At 45.0% G+C, this 18,429-nt stretch overlaps 1 protein-coding gene across 1 annotated transcript; it reads right to left on the bottom strand.

Moving 5' to 3' along the window:
- Nucleotides 1-9,282: 9,282 nt before the first annotated feature.
- Nucleotides 9,283-10,230, bottom strand: LOC112112769 (olfactory receptor 52R1-like). The gene has a single exon (XM_024208817.2). The coding sequence runs from the start codon at nucleotides 10,228-10,230 to the stop codon at nucleotides 9,283-9,285; it is 948 nt and encodes a 315-aa protein (XP_024064585.2).
- Nucleotides 10,231-18,429: the final 8,199 nt, after the last annotated feature.

Below are 18,429 nucleotides of genomic sequence, written 5' to 3'. Positions count from 1 at the left end.
CTCACCCTCAGACTCTTTGGATTTGTGTGGTATCTCTGTAAGACTCTCCAGCCTTGGAATTGCTAGCAGTTAAGGATCTGAAAACTGGTGAACAGGCTCCCCTCTGTGTTGCTGCAAATTACGTGGCTGACAGGAAGAAGAAAGACTTGCTAGTAGCTGTTAGCAAAGAGAGCACGACCAATCAGCCAGTGAATTCTGTTAAGCAAAAAACCTCAGGATTTGACCCTTCAAAACAGGAAGAAAAGAAAAAAAAACATTATCATGCTAATGGTATTAAACAAAAGGCATGGCCTAACAAAAATGCTTGTTGTCAGGGTTCCCTCCCAACGTCGAACTCTGGGGTACAGATGTGGGGACCCACATGAAAGACCCCTAAGCTTATTTTTACCATCTTAGGTTAAAAACTTCCCCAAGGCACAAATTCTTTCCTTGTCCTTGGATGGTATTGCTGCCACCACCAAGTGATTTAGACAAAAAATCAGGAAAAGGGTCACTAGGAGCCCCTTGTTCCCCAAAATATTCCCCCCAAACTCCTTCACCCCCTTTCCTGGGGAGGCTTGAGAATAATATACTCACCAATTGGTTACAATGTGAGCACAGACCAAACTCCTTGGTTCTTAGGACACTGAAAATCAATCAGGTTCTTAAAGAAGAATTTTATTTATAAAAAAAAGTAAAAGAATCACACCTGCAAAAACCAGGATGGAAGGTAACTTTACAGGGTAATAAAAAGATTTAAAACACAGAGGATTCCCCTCTAGGCTCAGCTTCAAAGTTAGAAAAATAGGAATAAAACTCCCTCTTAGCACAAGGAAAATTCACAAGCTGAAACAAAATATAACACTGCTCTACAGGCAAAATGCTTCTGAAATAAATGTAGTCAAACTTTACTAATTCTGGGTCACTGAGAATGAAAATGATGCTTAAAATTGTTGATTGGCTCCAGTTTTCAAGATATGCTATTGGGTCAGTATATACGACCCTTGACTTGGGAATGGCGGAGGATAAGTGAGTTATAAAGGGAAGGGATCTCAATTTAAACCAGAAATGACTAAAATACATCTTTGACTGGATCTATGAATAAATCTATGACTGGGTTTGGACAGTACTTGCTTTTTAGGCAAAACAATGAATGATGCAATCTGAAGCTGGTATTGCATCGTACAGGATATGAATTGCATCATGTTATTCCTAGAAGTCATGGATGATGCAATCATAATGAAGCTTACATCACTTTGCTGAACAAATTGCCCTATATCAGCTTTAGAAATCATACAGTGTCGTGCTCTCTTATTTGTCAGTGTTTGATTTTGCAAAGGGACACATTTCTGTTTAGTCAAAGTGAGCAGAGATGCCTCGTACTTGTGTGAACAGTGCAGATAACTTCTGCTATGTTTGTGGTGAAGTGACTTTTGCATCAGAAAAGCGCAGTATAACCACTATGGTTAAGAAAGCCTATCACCTTTATTTTGGCTGCAAAATTGGAGATCAGGACAAGAGGTGGGCCCCACACATATGCTGCAACAAATCTTCGCCAGTGGTTGAACAGGAAAAGGTTGAACATGCCTTTTGCAGTGCCAATGATTTGGAGAGAGCCAACAGATCATACCAGCAATTGTTACTTCTGCATGGTGCCTCCAGTTGGGAAAGGTGTGTCAAAGAAGAAAAAGTGGACTGTGCATTATCCAAACATTCCATCAGCTATACGCCCAGTACCCCACGGAGAAGGACTGCCGGTTCCTGATGCACCAGAATCATTCTCACTTGAGTCAGACGAGGAAGAGGAAAAGGATGAAAGTTCTGGTCCTGAACCATCAATGTCACAGGACCCACATTTTCTCCCATCCTCCTCCTCTGAACCACACCTCATAACACAAGTTGAACTGAATGACCTTGTCAGGGATTTGGAAAATACCCAAGAGTAAGGCAGAGCTGTTGGGCTCCAGACTACAGCAGTGGAATCTCCTGGCAGGTGATGTTAGGGTTTCCATGTTCCGTGACCGTCAAAAGGATCTTGTCCCATTCTTCTTCATGGAAGGTGATCTTGTAGCCTGCAACAACATCGATGGTGTGATGGCAGCCCTCAACATCGTTCACGATCCAGATGAGTGGAGACTGTTCATTGATTCATCGAAGACGAGTCTTAAAGCTGTTTTACTGCATTATGGCAATGTTTTGCCATCAATTCCAGTTGGTCATGCAGTCCATATGAAGGAAACCTATAACAACATCGTCAAGGCTGCTTCCCCACTCTGAACTTTAGGGTACAAATGTGGGGGCCTGCATGAAAACTTCTAAGCTTAACTACCAGCTTAGATCTGGTCCGCTGCCACCACTCCCAAAGCTAATTCCCTTCCCTTGGTAGCCTTGAGAGACTCTTCACCAATTCCCTGGTGAATACAGATCCAAACCCCTTGGATCTTAAAACAAGGAGAAATTAACCATCCCCTCTCCTTCCTCCCACCAACATCTGGTGGATCAAGATCCAACCCCTTTGGATCTAAAAACAAGGAAAAATCAATCAGGTTCTTAAAAAGAAGGCTTTTAATTAAAGAAAAAGGTAAAAATCATCTCTGTAAAATCAGGATGGAAAATAACTTTACAGGGTAATCAAACTTAAAGAGCCCAGAGGATCCCCCTCTAGCCTTAGGTTCAAAGTACAGCAAACAGATAAACACTCTAGCAAAAGGTACATTTACAAGTTGAGAAAACAAAGGTAAACTAACACGGCTTGCCTGGCTGTTTACTTACAAGTTTGAAATATGAGAGACTTGTTCAGAAAGATGTGGAGAGCCTGGTCCCTCTTAGTCCCAAGAGCGAACAACCCCCCAAAACAAAGAGCACAAACAAAAGCCTTCCCCCCACCAAGATTTGAAAGTATCTTGTCCCCTTATTGGTCCTTTGAGTCAGGTGTCAGCCAGGTTACCTGAGCTTCTTAACCCTTTACAGGTAAAAGGATTTTGGAGTCTCTGGCCAGGAGGGATTTTATAGTACTGTTCACAGGAGAGCTGTTACCCTTCCCTTTATAGTTCTGACAACATGAAACAACTTTTGAGGTGCATAAACTATGACCAACATCAGTGGCAGTTTTGTGGCGATTTGAAGGTTGTTGCTCTCTTGCTTGGTCTGCAGACTGGATAAACAAAGTACTGCTGTTTTCTCTGCGAATGGGATAGTCGTGCAAGAGATTCCCACTACATCAAGAAAGATTGGCCACTCCGACAGTCATTGGAGCCTGGGAGGAAAAGTGTTCAGCATCCACCACTTGTTGAATCAAGGAAGATTTTGTTACCACCCTTACACATCAAGCTGGGTCTGATGAAGAACTTTGTCAAGGCCATTGACAAAACACAAGCAGCTTTCAAGTACCTCCGTGGAAAATTTCCAAGGTTAAGTGAAGCTAAGATAAAGGAAGGTGTCTTTGTTGGTCCTCAGATTCAGGAACTTCTTCGAGATGATGCATTTGACCATGCACTGCGTGGCAAGGAAAAGACGGCATGGAAAGCCTTCCAGTTAGTGGCAATACATTTTCTCGGAAACAACAAGGCAGACAACTACAGGTTGTTGGTGGAAAACCTCCTCAAGGCATACAAAAGCCTTGGTTGCAACATGTCACTAAAGATACATTTTTTGCACTCTCATCTAGATTTTTTTTCACCGAACTGCGGAGCAGTGAGCGACGAGCATGGCGAGCGATTTCACCAGGACATTGCAACAATGGAGAAATGCTATCAGGGCAAATGGAGCCCATCAATGCTTGCAGACTATTGCTGGACAGTGACAAGAGATGCTCCATTTAGTGAATACAAGAGACAAGCCAAGAAGCACCGAGTAGACACTGAATAGGACTGAACTATGTACAGAATAGTTTTTTGCCTTTTGTTTCATAATAAATTTTATTTATATAACCCTTTTGCTGATTTTTAAAGTGTTACATAAACAGGACAGGTGAAATATTATCATGTAAAGCAACCATAAACACACGAAAAGACCTAGGTTTACAATTTATGATTAAAACTCTACTATCTACACAATATACATAGACATAAAATGTAAAAACTTAAATATCTTAGAAACAGTAGCCAATCAGTTGTTTTAATTGTCATATTTGAATTCAGCACATCAAAATACATAATAAATAGCACATTTTATCTCTGAAGCAGATGACTTCTCAAAATTGTAGACCAGTGTAATCTATCACATTTCCTTGTAATCTCATATGCTCATTTCAGGTATGTTTTCAGAAGATGTTTTTCTGCCTGGTTTTTCTCTCAGTCCAGAGAGGGAACAACAAAGAGAGCACAAACAAAACCTCCCTCCCCCTCAGATTTGACAGTATCTTCTTTCCTTATTAGTCCTTTTGGTGAGGTGCCAGCCAGGTTATTTGAGCTTCTTAACCCCGTACAGGTAAGGATTCAGTACAGCTTAGGAGGGATATTATGCTACTCTTAGCTTGCAGAAAGAGGGGGAGACAGTGACATGTGACTCTGTGTGCCCCCATGTCTCACCTCTGTGTGGGGGCACTGCCCCACAAACTAAGACCATGGGCAAGACCAAGCTGGCACCCCTTCCCTTTGTTTCTCAGTCACTTTTGAAAGGGAAGCAAAGCAATCTGCAGGGGATCTGTTTTCATTCTCCCAGGAATACACCACACAGAACCCCCATTGTCCAGTTCCCCCCGCACAGAACCTCCAGAGATCCACTGCCCCATGCCCTTCCTGCCCCCCAGCCGTGCTCACTGGCCTGCTGGAATTGACTATATCCATGCATGGGCTGAGCCTGCAGCACTGCTGGGGCCAGTCAGGGATCCCTCTGGCCCCTTGGAAATGGCACAACCAGCCAGGACACAGCAGGAGCCCGGCCTGCCCCAGCCTGTCCTGTCCAGGCTCCCTCAGGACCCACATGCCTGGAGGGGCCCAGTAGGGCCATCACTAGACATTGTGGTGCCCTACATCTCCGCATGGGGGCATCCCCAGGCCTCCGCAGGGGGGAGGCTGTGCCCAAGGTCTGTGGGGAGCAGGAGCAGGCTTGGGGGTAGGGGAGATCTGCCTCCCAGCATGAGCCAGCGGAGCGGGCTGAGGATGGGTCGCTCCACTTCCAGCAGCCTGGTGAGTGCAGGGCATGGCCGACCCCTTCTGCAGTCCCCTAGGATGTAGCTCAGGGTAAGGGGTGGAGTGGGGGGGCAGGGCTGGGGCGGATCAGGGGTAGGAAGAGGCAGGGTGGGAGCAGAGCAGGGGTGTGGGCAGCTTTTCTGGACGGCTTGGTTGGCCGGGGGATCGGGCTGGTTGCTGGAGACTGGAGCACCTAGTCCGGACACTTGGGCTCCTTCTGAGTGTGGGTGCGGTGCCATGGAGCCACTGGGTCAGTGGTATCAGAGGGGTAGCCGTGTTAGTCTGGATCTGTAAAAAGCAACAGAGAGTCCTGTGGCACCTTTAAGACTAATAGATGTATTGGAGCATAAGCTTTCATGGGTGAATGCCCACTTCGTCAGATGCATCAGTGGGGTGTTTTTTTCACACCCTTGACCGTAAACATTTTTACTGACAAAAGTGATAGTGTAGACAAAGACTGAGTTGCATCCTAGTAAAGTCGTCCACTGCCTAAAGTAATAGAATCATAGAATATCAGGGTTGGAAGGGACCTCAGGAAGTCATCTAATCCAACCCCCTGATCAAAGCAGGACCAATCCCAACTAAATCATCGCAGCCAGGGCTTTGTCAAGCTAGGCCTTAAAAACCTCTAAGGAAGGAGATTCCACCACCTCCCTAGGTAACCCATTCCAGTGCTTCACCACCTTCCTAGTGAAATAGTGTTTCCTAATATCCAACCTAGACCTCCCCCACTGCAACTTGAAACCATTGCTCCTTGTTCTGTCATCTGCCACCACTGAGAACAGCCGAGCTCCATCCTCTTTGGAAACCCCTTTCAGGTAGTTGAAAGCACCTATCAAATCCCCCCTCATTTTTCTCCTCTGCAGACTAAACAATCCCAGTTCCCTCAGCTTCTCCTCATAAGTCATGTGCTCCAGCCCCCTGATCATTTTCGTTGCCCTCCGCTGGACTCTTTCCAATTTTTCCACATCCTTCTTGTAGTGTGGGGCCCAAAACTGGACCCAATACTCCAGGTGTGGCCTCACCAGTGCCGAATAGAGGCGAATCATCACTTCCCTCGATCTGCTGGCAATGCTCCTCCGGCAAAATAGATCTTATCTAGTCTTCCCATCCTCCAGTGGCTCTAGTGTCTCAGCTGCTTGCCCTGCTAGAGCCTGGGCAATGCCCCTTATTAGATGGCTAGCAGGTGTAGCACTGTCATGGGATGAGAACATGGTGTGATGTTGTATGACTGAATATGACCATTTGTATCATTGTTTCTACCACGGTTATGCAATTGTGACAAATCTTGTATGAAATATGTTGTTTCAGGTGTCAATGGGAAAGTTATGATTTGCTAAGTATGATTATCCCATGTATATGCATGTATCATCTTTGTGTCTGAAGTTATGAATATTGACCTGGGACTTGGACACTTATACAAGTGTTTTATTTATGGGTAACACCCCTCAGATAGAATTTATGTTAATGCCAGACAGTTATGTGTTGACAGCCTTTCAAGGACACGTAGCTCTCACAATGAGCCATAGAAGAAACACGTCTCAACAAGAATATGGGAAATGGCTGCCCCTGTTAGTCAGCAATGCATGTAAGGACATGTGGCATGCTCATGTGATCCTGGACTCCAGCTTGGACCAGTAACTTTCCACAGAGGCTGTGGGCTTTGTTTGGGACAGTAAAATTCCATGCACGGGGCAGATGATAAAAAAGGACCCCCGAGACATCTCCATCTTGTCATCATTTCTCCGCTCTGGATCTCCAGCAAGGTATTTCTGAACAAAGACTGATGACACCCAACATGCTTGGGTTATTTCCAGAGAGACTTTTGCAAGCTACCAGGTTATTCCATGACTGCTGTGATCCTGATCTCTGAACACTGACAAATCACTTTTGTTATTAACCCTTTAGTATTTAATTGTTAACGATTGGCAACAGTGTGATTATTGGATAAGATCTGAGTTATATATAGACCGGGCTAAGTGTCTGATCTCTTGAGATTAGAACCATCTTATATGGGGTGAAATTGGTTTTCACTGACAGTCCATCATGGAGTCCAGTGTCCGAGTGGTGAGCCAATGGCTGGGATGCTTCAGGAGACTGAATTTTTGGCTTCTAGTTAACCAGTGCGGTGAGACAGAAGTTTACGTTTGTTACTGGCTTGGTATAATCTAATCATAGAACAACCACCAGTCTGGGGTGAGTCTGCCCGATTTCTCAGCAGTTTGTCCTGAATTGTCATCCTCTGAGGTGTCCCATTGAGGCATGGAGACAAATGGACACCACTAGGTGCTTCACAGACTATTGCTCACTACTCCCAGGAGGTATCCCCCTTTTACAGATTGGGAAATTGAGGCAGCAGGAAGGGAAGTGTCTTGAGCCAGGAACATAGCCCATGAGTCCTTAGCTGCCAATCCCTTGCTTAGTCTCCCGCAGACCTGGCTTGTACAGTCCATGCACCCTCTTGCACCATTTGAGGATTTGGCCCAAGTCATGTAACTAGTGATAAGGCATCAGCAGAGACCAGTGAGCAGGAAGGGAAGATGATTGTTTATTATGTCTAGTGGGCTGCTACCAAAAGGCCCTAATCAGGGCCATGGAGTCACACACTGCACTGATTTGATTCCTTGCAGCACACTGTTGGGCTCTGTGTAGAGTTCCAGGCAGCATGTGGTCCCTGGTAAACAAGCAAGACAAGTCTGAAGACTTAGCTGTGTGGAAACCTGTTTGTGTGGCTGTAGTTTTTAGCTGTTTCTTTAATAAATTCCTCCAGTTTAAGAAGAACTTCATTTCCACTGATCACAACACACACATAGCCTCAGTGTGTCTAATACAACCCAGGGGAGCAATACCAGTTCATGGTCAGAGCAATGGTGTGGTGGGTGAGAGTCAGGACTGCTGGTTACTATTCTCCACTCTGCCACTGTCCTATTGGGTAGCCCTGGGTAAATCACTTTACTTCTGTGTGGCTCATCCATGTATGACATGGGGATAACACTGCCTAGCAGCCTAAGAAGCTTCTAGATCAGGGGTCGGCAACCTTTCAGAAGTGGTGTGCCGAGTCTTCATTTATTCATTCTGATTTAACGTTTTTAGAAGGGCTCTTTCTATAAGTCTATAATGTATAACTAAACTATTGTTGTATGTAAAGTAAATAAGGTTTTTAAAATGTTTAAGAAGCTTCATTTAAAATTAAATTAAAATGCAGAGCCCCCCAGACCGTTGACCAGGACCCGGGCAGTGTGAGTGCCACTGAAAATCAGCTCACGTGCTGCGTTCGGCACGCATGCCATAGGTTGCCTACCCCTGTTCTAGAGGTAGTGACCAGAAGTGACATGAGCGCATGTTAGACTCAGCTTCACTGTCCAGCTTCAGCCACTGGGCAATGGGTGCCCTGTAGTTCTAGATAAGGTGCCAAGTATGTGTGTAAATAGCTGGCTAATGGAAGGTGTGCTGTTTATCTCCATCCCTCTGAACTACCACAGCCACCCCGGCCTCATCCCAGCATCCCGCCTTCCCAGCTAACGCAGGGGCCTATCCTTCCACATCTCTTAGCTGTTGTCCTCCTAGCTTCAAAGCTGATCCCTTCCCCTGACCCCAAGGCCTAGCTCAGGGTAAAGGGGTCCCAGCCCATCCCCATTGCAGGGACCCTGCCAGCTACAGGCCCCCAGTTGGGAGGAACAAAAGGGAACTGAAATCTAAGGAAATAAGCCACACAATGGTCTCTTCACTCATTACTTTGTAGATGAGCTTTAGGGCCTACAAGATGTATGATGCACAATCTCATCCACCTACCACATGACCCTGCTCCCAACCCTCAGCTGTTTTTATACGGTTTCCTGGCTTCTCTCTCTGCTCCTGACTGGCCTGTCAGCCACAGGGCTGCATCCTCACAGCACACACCACAGGCTATTTGTCAGGCTGCAGCAGTTCCAGTCCCAGCCCCAGAGCAGAGCAAGTCCAGCTTGCGAGGGATTGAGGTGGAGATGACTGATACATTGTACATAGACTGATTCCCCAGTTTGTCACACTGACACAGCATAGCAAGGCCATGAAAAGATATACTATCACTATGGCTACCCAGTCAGTGATTGTGGGAAGGGGGCCCAGCACCATGTCACCAGGCAGCTCTGAATGGAGCTCAATCTGAGAGCCAGAGCACCAGGAGAAAACTTTAGGTCCCTTTATGAGTAAATAGCCGGAGCAGCCTGTCCCGGATCTGTTTGGTCCTTACCCCATAGATGATGGGGTTTAACATGGGGGGCATCAAGAGGTACACGTTGGCAATGAGAACGTGGAAATGCAGGGGCACATTCAGTCCAAACCGGTACATGAGGGAGAAGAAGAGATTTGGGATGTAAAAGGATAAGATGGCACAGAGGTGAGAGATGCAGGTGCCAAAAGTTTTGAGCCGGGCGTCCTTTGTGGGGAGGCTGAAGATGGCCCTGAGGATCTGGGTATAGGACAGGGCAATAAAAATCACATCCAGACCAATCACACAGAATACCACAAAGAGACCATAGTAACTACTGACACTGGTGTCGGCGCAGGCCAGCTTCACCACGGCTATGTGTGCGCAGTACGGCTGGGGGATGATGTTGGTTCTGCAATATGGCCATTGCCTTACCAGGAAGAGAAAGGGCAATGCAAGCAAGCCGCTGCGCAGCATCATGGCCAGGCCAATATTGGCCACCACAGAGTTTGTCAGGATTGTGGAATGTCTCAGGGGATAACAGATGGCCACGTAGCGATCAAAAGCCATGGCCACAAAGATCCCAGACTCCATCACTGAGAAGCAGTGAATGAAGTACAGCTGGGTGAGGCAGGCACTGAAATCGATCTCCCTGGAATTGAACCAGTATATTGCCAGCATTTTGGGCACGATGGATGTAGATATGACCAGGTCGGTGACGGCCAGCATGCAGAGGAAACAGTACATGGGCCCATGGAGACTCGACTCTGTCTTCACGGTGAACAGGATGGTGAAGTTCCCCAAGATGGCTATGATGTACACGGTGCAGAAGGGGATGGAGATCCAGACATGGGCTGTCTCCAGGCCAGGAATGCCCAGCAAGATGAAGGTGGAGGGGTTAGTGAAGTCGGTTGTGTTGGAATCTGACATAGAGTAGGGGAGAAGGTGTCCAACTCTGAGGCAGAACGGTGTCTCCTGCATGTACCATACGTTCCCCTGACTTCCTGTATATGCTCAGGCTCCAGGGTGATGATCTCAGTACAAATGCCTGGATGGAGAGACAATGTTAATATGAGACATTACATACACTACTGGAGGCTGTTCTCATGGGTGAGGCAGATTGGTCGTTCTTCACACACTGAAAAATGACATTTTCATTATTCAGATAAATGAATTATGAAGAAATGACCCTACTAAGGCCAATTCCATATCTTATTGGCCTCCTTGTATTAATAATTCCTACATGTCATGGTCTGAGAAACCTTAATAGGCACCAGCAGGAAACGCGAGTGTGGATACTGATTGTCCATCATTGTTCCTTAATGCAATGAAAGCCAGGCTAAAGAGTCCATGCTGTAGGGAGTTCTGCATTCACCTGGTTTCTCAAAATCTGAGATTGGGAAAACTGCAAACCATTGCCAAGAGATGTGCCAGGGGAAAACATCCCAAATAGACCATATGTCACGGAAAAGACCTGGGTGTCATTGATAGCAGTTCCATGAAAACAAATGCTCATTCATAGCAGTGGCCAAAACAAAGACAATGTCTGGATGCCTGAGGAATGGGATGAAGAATAACCTGCTCTGGATATGCACTTAGTTTTGGTTACCCAGTCTCTCTAAAAGGGTTGTCATATGCAGACAGATTGAAAAGTCTGGGACTGTTTAGTTTAGAGAAGAGACAAAGAAGGGGGCATATGATAGAGGAGAGCAAAATGAAGAATAAACTGATGACATTTAAATGGACAAACAGAGAAGAGTTCCCAACCAGTAATATCTATAGACCCTTATTGCTACATATGGGCTAATTCCCCAGAGCTGAGGCAAATTATCAGTAAAACTGATTGTGAGGAAAAATTTAGACAGAAAAATGGGAAGGAAAATTGGGAGTTCTTTCAGAAGAGTTGATTGGATATTCAAAAAGTCATGATTCCACAGTCAAGAAAATAGAGAAAACTTTGGACAAACACTGGGTCAGCGGCATGGAAAACAATACAAATTGTAAGTTATGAAAATTGATAAGGGATGTTAAAAACATAAGGGAAAAATCCTTGCTTGACAGGGGTAAGGATCACAAAAAGGCGGTTATTAAGTATATTAAAATCCTAGAAAAAGTTTAGACTGATTCCTAGACAGAGAAAGTAAACTTGTTCATCTTGCAGAAAAAGGAGATGTGTTCAAAAATATTTTTGTTCTGCATTTGTAAAGAAGCAGCATGAGGTACTCATATCACCAAAGGTGATGAAACACTCTCCAGTCCATTAGCTGTTCAGGAGGGTGTTAAAGAACATGTTTAATAGGACCTTACAGTTACAAACACCAGAGTTACAAAATGACCAATCCATCACACATCTCATTCGGAACCAGAAGTAGGCAGTCAAGCAGCAGCAGAGCCCCCCAAAATTATTATAGAATGCAGAGACCTGGAAAAGATTTAGGGGTCACTGTGGGCAATCAACTCATCATGAGCTCCTAGTGTGAACCTGCAGCCAAAACGGCTGATTTGATCCTCGGCTGCATAAACGGGAGTGGTGATTTGGAGCAGGGGAAGGATTTTACCTCGGCACATGGCATCCAGTCCCGGGGTCCATATTTCAAAAGGGATGTTGAAAAATTGGAGAGGGGGCAGAAAAAAGCTACAAAATGTATTTGAGGCTGGAGAAAATGCCTGTCAGTGAAAGACTTAAAGAGCTTCATTTATTCATCTTCAATACTACTAATGGGCTCTGTAATCGAGCAGAGAAAGGCAGAGCAAGAACCAATGTCTAGAAGCTGGGGTGATTAACCGTTGGAAGAAACTGCGATAGGAAGTGGTGGATTCTCCAACTCCCCATGTCTGCAGATCCAGACTGGTCCCTTTCCTAGAAGATCTGCTTGAGGGATTCTCTACACTTAGAATGCTACAGTGGCACTGCCATAGCAATTCAGTGGAGATACTAACACTGATGGCTGGGGATCTCCCATTAGTATATGTAATCCACTTCCCTGAGAAGTGGTAGCTAGATTGAGGGAAGAATTCTTCCGTTGAGCTCATGGTGTCTACACAGGGATAGGTTGCTATAACTACATCTCTCAGAGGTTGGATTTTTTCTACTGCTTCAAAAAAGGCAAGTGCAATGTTAGATTGTACTAGTGGAGGCATAGCATGCAAGTCACAGTAGGAAATAGTACCACTCTATTTAGCGCTGGTTAGGCCTCAGTTAGAGTGGTGAGTCCAATTTTGGTCACTGCTGTATAGAAAGGATGTAGATTACCTGGAGAATATCCAGAGGCCAGTGACAAAGATGATGAAAGGGAGGAAATACAAGCCATGTGAACAAAAGCTGAAGGAACCAGGCATGTTTAGTTTCAAAAAGATGAGATTAAGCGGGGGTCATGATAACAGTCTTCAAATAGATTTAAGGCTCCCATAAAAAGCTGGAGGAAAGGTGTCCTAACTTGCCGCAGAGGGCAGGAGAAGCGGCAATGGATTCAAACTACAATTTAGCAGATTTAGATGAAATTTCAGAAAAAAATTCCTAACTGTAAGAATTGGAGAACAATTGAACAGATGCCTCTGGCGGTTGTGAAAGTTTCTTCACTGGAGTTTTTCTAAAGGAGAAGGGAAAGTCATCTGTCTGGGGTGGTTTAGTCATAATAAATCTTGCATCATGGCAGGTGGTTAGACTAGATGACTCTTGTGTTCCCTTCTCATCCTATGGCTCTATGATTTTACAATGTAATCTCCTAGTGAGGAGCAGGACATAGTCAAAGAGTAGTCTTGGAGATGAATACAGGGGCAATTGGGTGAAATTTAATATCCTGTGTTATACAGGAGGATAGACTGGATGATTTAATCATGCCTGCTGACCTTGAACCCTATGAATCTATCAATAAAGAAAGTAGATCAGGCAATAATGTTTACTGTGTCTCATAACACGAACAAGGGAACATTCAATTACATTGAAAATCTGAACCTATAACAGCGAGAAAATAAAATTGTTAACAGAATCCATATTTAGCCTGTGGAACTCATTGCCTTTAACATCCCTGTACCAGGGAAAACACCACAGCAGTCCAACAATGTAGTGTTCAATTTCAGAAAGGGCAACTACACAAAAACGAGGAGGTTAATTATACAGAAATTAAAGGGTACAGCGCCAAGAGTGAAATCCCTGCAAGCTGTGTGGAAACTTTTTAAAGACACCATAATAGAGGAACAACTTGAATGTATACCCCAAATTAAGAAACATAAAACGAGAACCAAAAAAGTGCCACAGTGGCTAAACAACAATGTAATGTAAGCAGTGAGAGGCAAAAAGACATTGTTTAAAGAGTGGGAGTTAAATCCTATTGAAGAAAACAGAAAGGAGAATAAACTCTCTGGCAAATTAAGTGTTAAAATATAACAAGGAAGGCCAAAAAATTATTTGAAGAACAACCACCCAAAGACTCAAAAACTAGGAGCATAATTTTATTTAAGTACATCAGAAGCAGGAAGTCTGATAAACAACCAGTGGGGCCACTGGATGATCAAGATGAAAAACGGGCACTCGCGGACAATAAGACAATTGTGGAGAAACTAAATGAATTATTTGCATTGATCTTCACGGCTGAGGATGTGAGGGAGGTTCCCAAACCTGAGCCATTCTTTTTAGGTGACAAATCTGGGGAATTGTCCCAGATTGAGGTCTCATTAGAGGAAGTTTTGGAACAAATTTATAAATTAAAAAAGTAATAAGTCACCAGGACCAGATGGTATTCACCAAGAGTGCTGAAGGAACTAAAAAGTGAAATTGCAGAACTATTAACTGTAGTCTGTAACCTATCATTTAAATCAGCTTCTGTACCACATGACTGGAGGATAGCAAATGTGATGCCAATTTTTAAAACGTGTTCTAAAGTTGACCCCGGCAGCTAGAGGGTTCTAAGTCTGACTTCAGTACCGGGCAAACTGGTTGAAGCTATAGTAAAGAACAATATTGTCATACATGTAGCTAGACATAATTTGTTTGGGAAGAGTCAACATATGTTTTATAAAGGGAAATCACACCTCACCAGTCTACTAGAATTCTTTGAGGGGGTCAACTAGCATGTGGATAAGGGGGATCTGGTGGATATAGGGTACTTAGATTTTCAGAAAGCCTTAGACAAGGTCTTTCACCAAAGGCTCTTAAGTAAAGTAAGCTGTCATGGGATAAGAGGGAAGGTCGTCTCATGGATTGGTAACTTGCTAAAAGATAGGGAAAAAAAGGATAGTATAAATGGTCAGTTTTGAGAATGGAGAGAGGTAAATACTGATGTCCTCCAGGTGTCTGTTCTGGGACCAGTCCTATTCAGACTGTGAAGAACTATTAAAGGATCTCTCAAAACTGGGTGACTGGGCAGCCAAATGGCAGATGAAATATAGTATTGATAAATGCGAAGTAATGCACATTGGAAAGCATAATCCAAACTACACATATAAAATGATGGGGTCTAAATTACCTGTTACCGCTCAAGAATGAGATCTTGGAGTCATTGTGGATAGTTCTCTGAAAACATCCACTCACTGTGGAGCTGCAGTCAAAAAAGCAAACAGAATGTTGGGAATAATTAAGAAAGGGATAGATAATAAGACAGAAAATATCATATTGTCTCCATATAAATCCATGATACGCCTACATCTTGAGTACTGTGTGCAGATGTGGTCACCCTATTTAAAAAAAAAGATATATTGGAATTGGGAAAGGTTCAGAAAATGGCAACAAAAATTATTAGGGGTATGGAAGCACTTCTGTGTGATGAGAGATTAATACAACTGGGACTTTTCAGCTTGGAAAAGAGACGACTAAGGGAGCATATGCCTGAGGTCTATAAAATCATGACTGGTGTAGAGAAAGTAGATAAGGAAGTGTTGTTTACTCCTTCTTATACCACAAGAACTAGGGGTAACCAAATGAAATTAATAGGCAGGTTTAAAACAAATAAAAGTAAGTATTTTCTCACACAATGCACAGTCAACCTGTGAAACTCCTTGCTAGAGGATGTTTTGAAGGTCAAGACTATAACAGGGTTCAAAAAAGAACTAGATAAATTCATGGAGGATAGGTCCTTCAATGGCCATTAGCCAAGATGTGCAGGGAAGGTGTCCCTAGCTTCTGTTTGCTAGAAGCTGGGAATGGGAAAGAAGGGGATCGCTCACTTGATGATTACCTGTTCTGTTCATTCCCTCCTCGGCACCTGGCATTGGCCACTGTCAGAAGAGGGGATACTAGGCTACATGGACCTTTGGTCTGACCCAGTATGGCCATTCTTATGTTCTTATTTTCTTATGGATTGGCCATTGTAGGTGGTGACGGTGGCACTACTTTTAGTTAGGGCAGTCTGGCACGTTCAATTTGAAGACTTTATTTTCAGTTGCTTATAAGTTTGCCAAACTGTCACTGTTTGGACTGAAAAATTCCCATACTGGGTTTCTGCTTCTGGCTGAATTGTTTTTTGAAAGTTTCAGGCATTACAGTTCTGCTGACTTCATTAATGAAGCTAGAAAACATGTCTTGCCCATGTTGAACAATTCGTAGAATTGTTCCAGTGAGAAGCATTATCACCGCCATGCTTTCCAGCGAATTAAAGTCAGGTAACACCTCCCCTCCCCCTCACTTGTTAACAGCGGAGCCCTGAAATGCAAGAGGAGGAGGTGACACTTTCTGTGTATTAACACACATCTGGCCCCTGAGGTCTTTTCTCAGTTCTAACTCCAAGGAGACGTTTGCCTCGGGGGGGCCTGAAGAAACTCTGGGCCATGGCCTCCGAATTTGGTCGTGTATTGGACATCTACTAACACCTTTCATGCTGAAGGATCCCCTGTGTCACTGAAATACAGACACCTTGGGGCTGGAGGTCATCAGCTTGGGGTGGAGGGGGCAGCAAAGAGGGACAATTTGGCCAGTGATACTGGAGCAAACTCACCACCTGTGTCCAGAGACCTGGGATGTTTAATGGCTGTGCAGATTGGAAAGGATCACAGACCTAATTTCTATCCCATCACGCCCATGTTCTATTGGGTTTTTCAGAGGGGTGAGCTCCTCAGCAGGAGATGGGTACCTGTGAATACTGAGAAGGAAGCATCTTCCCTGGGAATCACCTCAGGTAGCCGTGTCCCACACCTCTGTCAGCACAGCATCTACAGCAGCATCCCACGCTGAGAGCTGACACAGAGGTGTGCACTTGTTATATTATAGCTCTGTGCAATCCCAGTGCAGGTTCACTCAGCCTCTAGGGGAGAAGCGATATCTAAAAGGAAACAGGCTGGACACCAGAGGCACTCTAGCCAATCTTTCTTTTTCCATGTCTGCGCGTCTGTATTTTTTATCCAGCTATAGGAGTAAACAGTAATTAAGGGACCTTCCCAAAGGGAGATGAGAACTCTGGGGCTCTGTGCTGAGTGAGAGAGGAACTGGCTGCTCTGTGTATTTGTGTATATTTAAAAATTATATTTGATTACTAAGAAAACTACAGATAATGCTTAGACCAGTCTGGTCCCCTTCTCACACTGTGAGATTCTGAAAAGGTGCAGTCATCTCAGATCTTGCACTTACACAGCCATTCACAGACAGGGACAGAGCCACTTGTACTTACATGAGTGCTTTCACTAACCACTTATGATCCAACAATACAGAGGCTCCAGCCAGCTCTCCAGCCTAGGACCCCAGGGTTGTACCATCATGCCCTGATCAAAAGTTTGACTTGTGTAACTTTATTACCCAGTCTGCCTCTCATAGAATCATATAAGATTAGGGTTGGAAGAACCCTCAGGAGGTATCTAGTCCAACCCCCTGCTCAAAGCAGGACAAACACCAACTAAATCATCCCTGACAGGGCTTTGTCAAGCCGGGCCTTAAAAACCTTAAGGAAGGAGATTCCACTACTGCCCTAGGTAACCCATTCCAGTGCTTCACCACCCTCCTAGTGAAATAGTGTTTCCTAATATCCAACCTGGACCTCCCCCACTGCAACTTGAGACCATTGCTCCTTGTTCTGTCATCTGCCACCACTGAGAACAGCCAAGCTCCATCCTCTTTGGAACCCCCTTTCAGGTAGTTGAAGGCTGCTATCAAATCCCCCCTCATTCTTCTCTTCTGGAGACTAAACAATCCCAGTTCCCTCAGCCTCTCCTCAGCCTCTCCTCATAAGTCATGTGCTCCAGACCCCTAATCATTTTTGTTGCCCTCCGCTGGACTCTTTCCAATTTTTCCACATCCTTCTTGTCCCGAGGACAGTGTTATTTCGGGGTAGAGGTGTAATAAAGTTCTGTTTTTAAGAATCTGATTGGTTTTTAGTGTTCTAAAAACTCAAGTGTCTGGTCTCTGCTCACCTTGTTTACCTATTTGGTTGGTATATTACTCTCAAGCCTCCCCATAGGGCTGTAAGGACCTTATCCTCCATCACATCCTGTCCTTCTGCCAGCAGATCCAATTCCAACTGCCACCGGTGCTGTGTGATGGGGTGGCGCTGGAGGGCTCCTACTTGGTGCCCTACCAAGGGGTCCATTACCTGGTGCCCTACTCCTCGGAGGAGGGCTGGTGTTACCTCTGATGGGCGACGGGGGATGTGTGGAGGGATTGCCCCCTTCCCCTACATGGAGGGGCATCTGGAAACTCCAAGAACCAGGACAATACCGGCCCTGCCATTGCCAGCATCTCTGGTGGCCTTTTCCCTGTACTCACCCCTCCTTCCTTCTGCCATCACTGCTGCTCCAACCCTGGCAGCAGGCCCCCCATCATGCACAGATGAGCGGGTTGGCCTGGCCTGCATTAGATGCAGTCTGGTGGGGCCCATGGAGCAGAGGGTGGCAAGGCCATGGATGGATGAGGAAGAGCACCCACCCCAGGGGGAGGTTTCCCTTCCCCCTATTGTCTCTCCTTTCCTCCCAGACCTGCAAGTACATCGCGCTTGCCCCTCTCGCCCCTTATAGGGCTGGTGCTCATTCAGCATAAGCGCAGTAAAATATTAACCAGTCTCGAGGAATGCTGGGGAGGTGGCAGCTTCATACACAGGGCTGGAGTCTGCTTGAAAAATGTGGGTGCTCATATAGCAGCAACTACTGCCCTGTTCTGTCCATGGCCTTTGTGGGGATGTCAGGACCGCAACCTTACTACAAACTGCAGAT

Source organism: Terrapene carolina, unplaced genomic scaffold (genome assembly GCF_002925995.2).
Source record: "Terrapene carolina triunguis isolate 2854851 unplaced genomic scaffold, T_m_triunguis-2.0 Scaffold311, whole genome shotgun sequence".
NCBI lineage: Eukaryota > Metazoa > Chordata > Testudines > Emydidae > Terrapene > Terrapene triunguis.
Note: the sequence above shows the minus strand (reverse complement) of the source record. Positions and strands in the feature narration are given on the sequence as shown.